Source organism: Cyprinodon variegatus, unplaced genomic scaffold (genome assembly GCF_000732505.1).
Source record: "Cyprinodon variegatus isolate N-32 unplaced genomic scaffold, C_variegatus-1.0 Scaffold2281, whole genome shotgun sequence".
NCBI classification, from domain to species: domain Eukaryota; kingdom Metazoa; phylum Chordata; class Actinopteri; order Cyprinodontiformes; family Cyprinodontidae; genus Cyprinodon; species Cyprinodon variegatus.
This window is the reverse complement of record NW_015152734.1, coordinates 31,603-33,780: the sequence shown is the minus strand read 5'-3', so window position 1 is coordinate 33,780 and position 2,178 is coordinate 31,603. Positions and strand designations below refer to the sequence as shown.

At 45.6% G+C, this 2,178-nt stretch overlaps 1 protein-coding gene across 1 annotated transcript in view; it reads left to right on the top strand.

Moving 5' to 3' along the window:
* Positions 1-55: 55 nt before the first annotated feature.
* Positions 56-2,178, top strand: part of slc1a1 (solute carrier family 1 (neuronal/epithelial high affinity glutamate transporter, system Xag), member 1) — a 14,271-nt gene continuing 12,148 nt past the window's right edge. The window contains exons 1-2 of the mRNA XM_015368951.1: positions 56-146; positions 1,900-2,014. Of these exons, the coding sequence (XP_015224437.1) occupies positions 1,914-2,014 (101 nt within the window). The 5' untranslated portion in view covers positions 56-146; positions 1,900-1,913. The remainder of the gene's footprint in view (positions 147-1,899; positions 2,015-2,178) is intronic.

Below are 2,178 nucleotides of genomic sequence, written 5' to 3'. Positions count from 1 at the left end.
GTAAATGGCTTCCTTCATGTCTCCATGTGTGATTATGGACTTGTTTCTAACAGGCGTCGCTGCACTGGACTCTGAGGTGTCTGGAAAAATAGGTCTTCGAGCTGTCGTCTATTACTTCTCAACAACCATCATTGCAGTGATTCTTGGTGAGTTTTTTGTCTTTCTTATCTTATGGGTTTTTTAACATCCCTGGAGGCATAGACTAGTTTAAGATGATCATTAGATAACCTTAAGTAAATATACCTGTCATGACACAGGACAGAAGGACCCAATACTCAAGGGGAGACAGACAGTGGGATAATTCAAAGCATTTATTTAAGACAAAGCGCTTGGATCTGTGGTATCAGTGGCTAGGGCGTCTACGACTGGAAACTCTGTTTGAGAGACACACGGGTTAGTGACCATGATAATCTGATGGAGGATGATCATCCATTTGTGTCATTAAGCTGGTTTAACAATTCAGTCCATCACCAGAGAACAAGGTAGGATCCAGCCGATGGGCTGCAAACAAGATGCATGTCATGATTGGTTTCAGAGTAAACCCAATATTTAACAAGGTTTATTGAAAACACAAGCACAAGAATATTGTACTGGAACTGGAACTGGTCTGGGGGCAGGTTCACTGGAGTCTGCAGGGATGACAGTTCAGTTAGCAAACGCACTGATGAGTTATGAGTCTTAGAGATTTCGGAGGAATACCTTGAAGGAGTCCGGGTTTCTCTTTGAGAGAGGAAACTGTTGGGTCCAGAGACTGTTTGTTCAGCAGAGTCCAATAATTGCTTCAGCGTCTTACTTCTGACTTTGAGGGCAGACCTTGATTTGAGTTTCCAGCTGTTAGCCAAGAGCTGCAGGGGAATCCAGAGAACAGTCTTCAGGTTTGGCTCACGAGGGGAGGCTCGGCAGATTAAGCTCATCCAGAGCTTCAAGGAGAGACAGGATTCCTGTGAGGCAAAAACAAGGAAGAGTTAGAATCTTATCTCATCAAGAGATAGCTAAGATTCTCAGGTTTACTAGGCTCTGGTCGCTAACCAAACTAGATCAACACTGCGGCGTTGAAGCAAGGTCTGAAGGCAGGTTATATAGTGGTGGATCCTCTGATGATGAGATGCGCCACAGGTGTGTTGGAGGCTCAGCTCAGGAGGACCCAAGGCGCACTCTGCTGTAGGAAGGTGGTACAGCTCCAGATCCCAACAATGCATTTGGCACCGCCCAGAGTTTCCCAGATGCTAAAGCCCCGGAGAACATTCAGGAGTCTGAAGCCAGATTGGGGATACAGATCAGAATGGAAACAGGCTGGTTGAGGGGTCCAGGACTCCACAGATAATTCAGGCAAACCGTTCAGATGGGAACAGATAGGCCCAGTGGTCGAAGGCAGAACAGGTTAGGATCAGGTCATCAGAAACACTCAGTAATGCTTAAAACCACTCTCTCCACTGAGATCAGATGGAAACAGGCATGCTCAGTGGATGAGAGGCAGAACAGGTCAGGATCAGGAAACCAGAAAAACTATGGTATGCAAAAAAAACCACTCTCTCCACTGGCCCCCGAGAAGGATAACAAGATAAGCTCACCCTGATAGCTGGATGCAAGTAAATTAAATAGAGGCAGGAGCAGGTGGATCAGATGAGCGGTAAAAGAATCATGACAATACCACAGTTTTGGAGTTTAGCTCATAGATTTTTAATTTAAATGTTCTAAATCAGCATCTCCACGAGATTCCTGCTTGTTGGCTGTAGTGGTGAGATGTGACGGAGGGAGGGACGGCTCTGCCTACTCTGTGTAGAGCTTTTGAATGCCTTGGTTTACCTTGATTCTAACTGGCCCCTACCTTACCTTGAGGCTGTACTATTGTTTTGCTGTGTGTAACTCTATGTCAAATAATATTCTCTCTCTTTGCAGGTATTATTTTGGTGATGACGATCAAGCCTGGTGTCTCCCAAGACGCTGACCACATCGACAGAACAGGCACCACCCCCAACGTCACTACGGTTGATACACTGCTTGACCTCATTAGGTGAATCTCTGGTTCTGTTGAAGGGGAGTTCTCCTTCCTAGAGCCCTTACATGGCTGCTTAGTATGATAGCTACAAGGTTAGGGACTTCATGGAAACTACTTGGTTTCCTTATACAGAGCTTGGCTGCAATGTTTCATCACAGACGTATTATCTATACACTGCT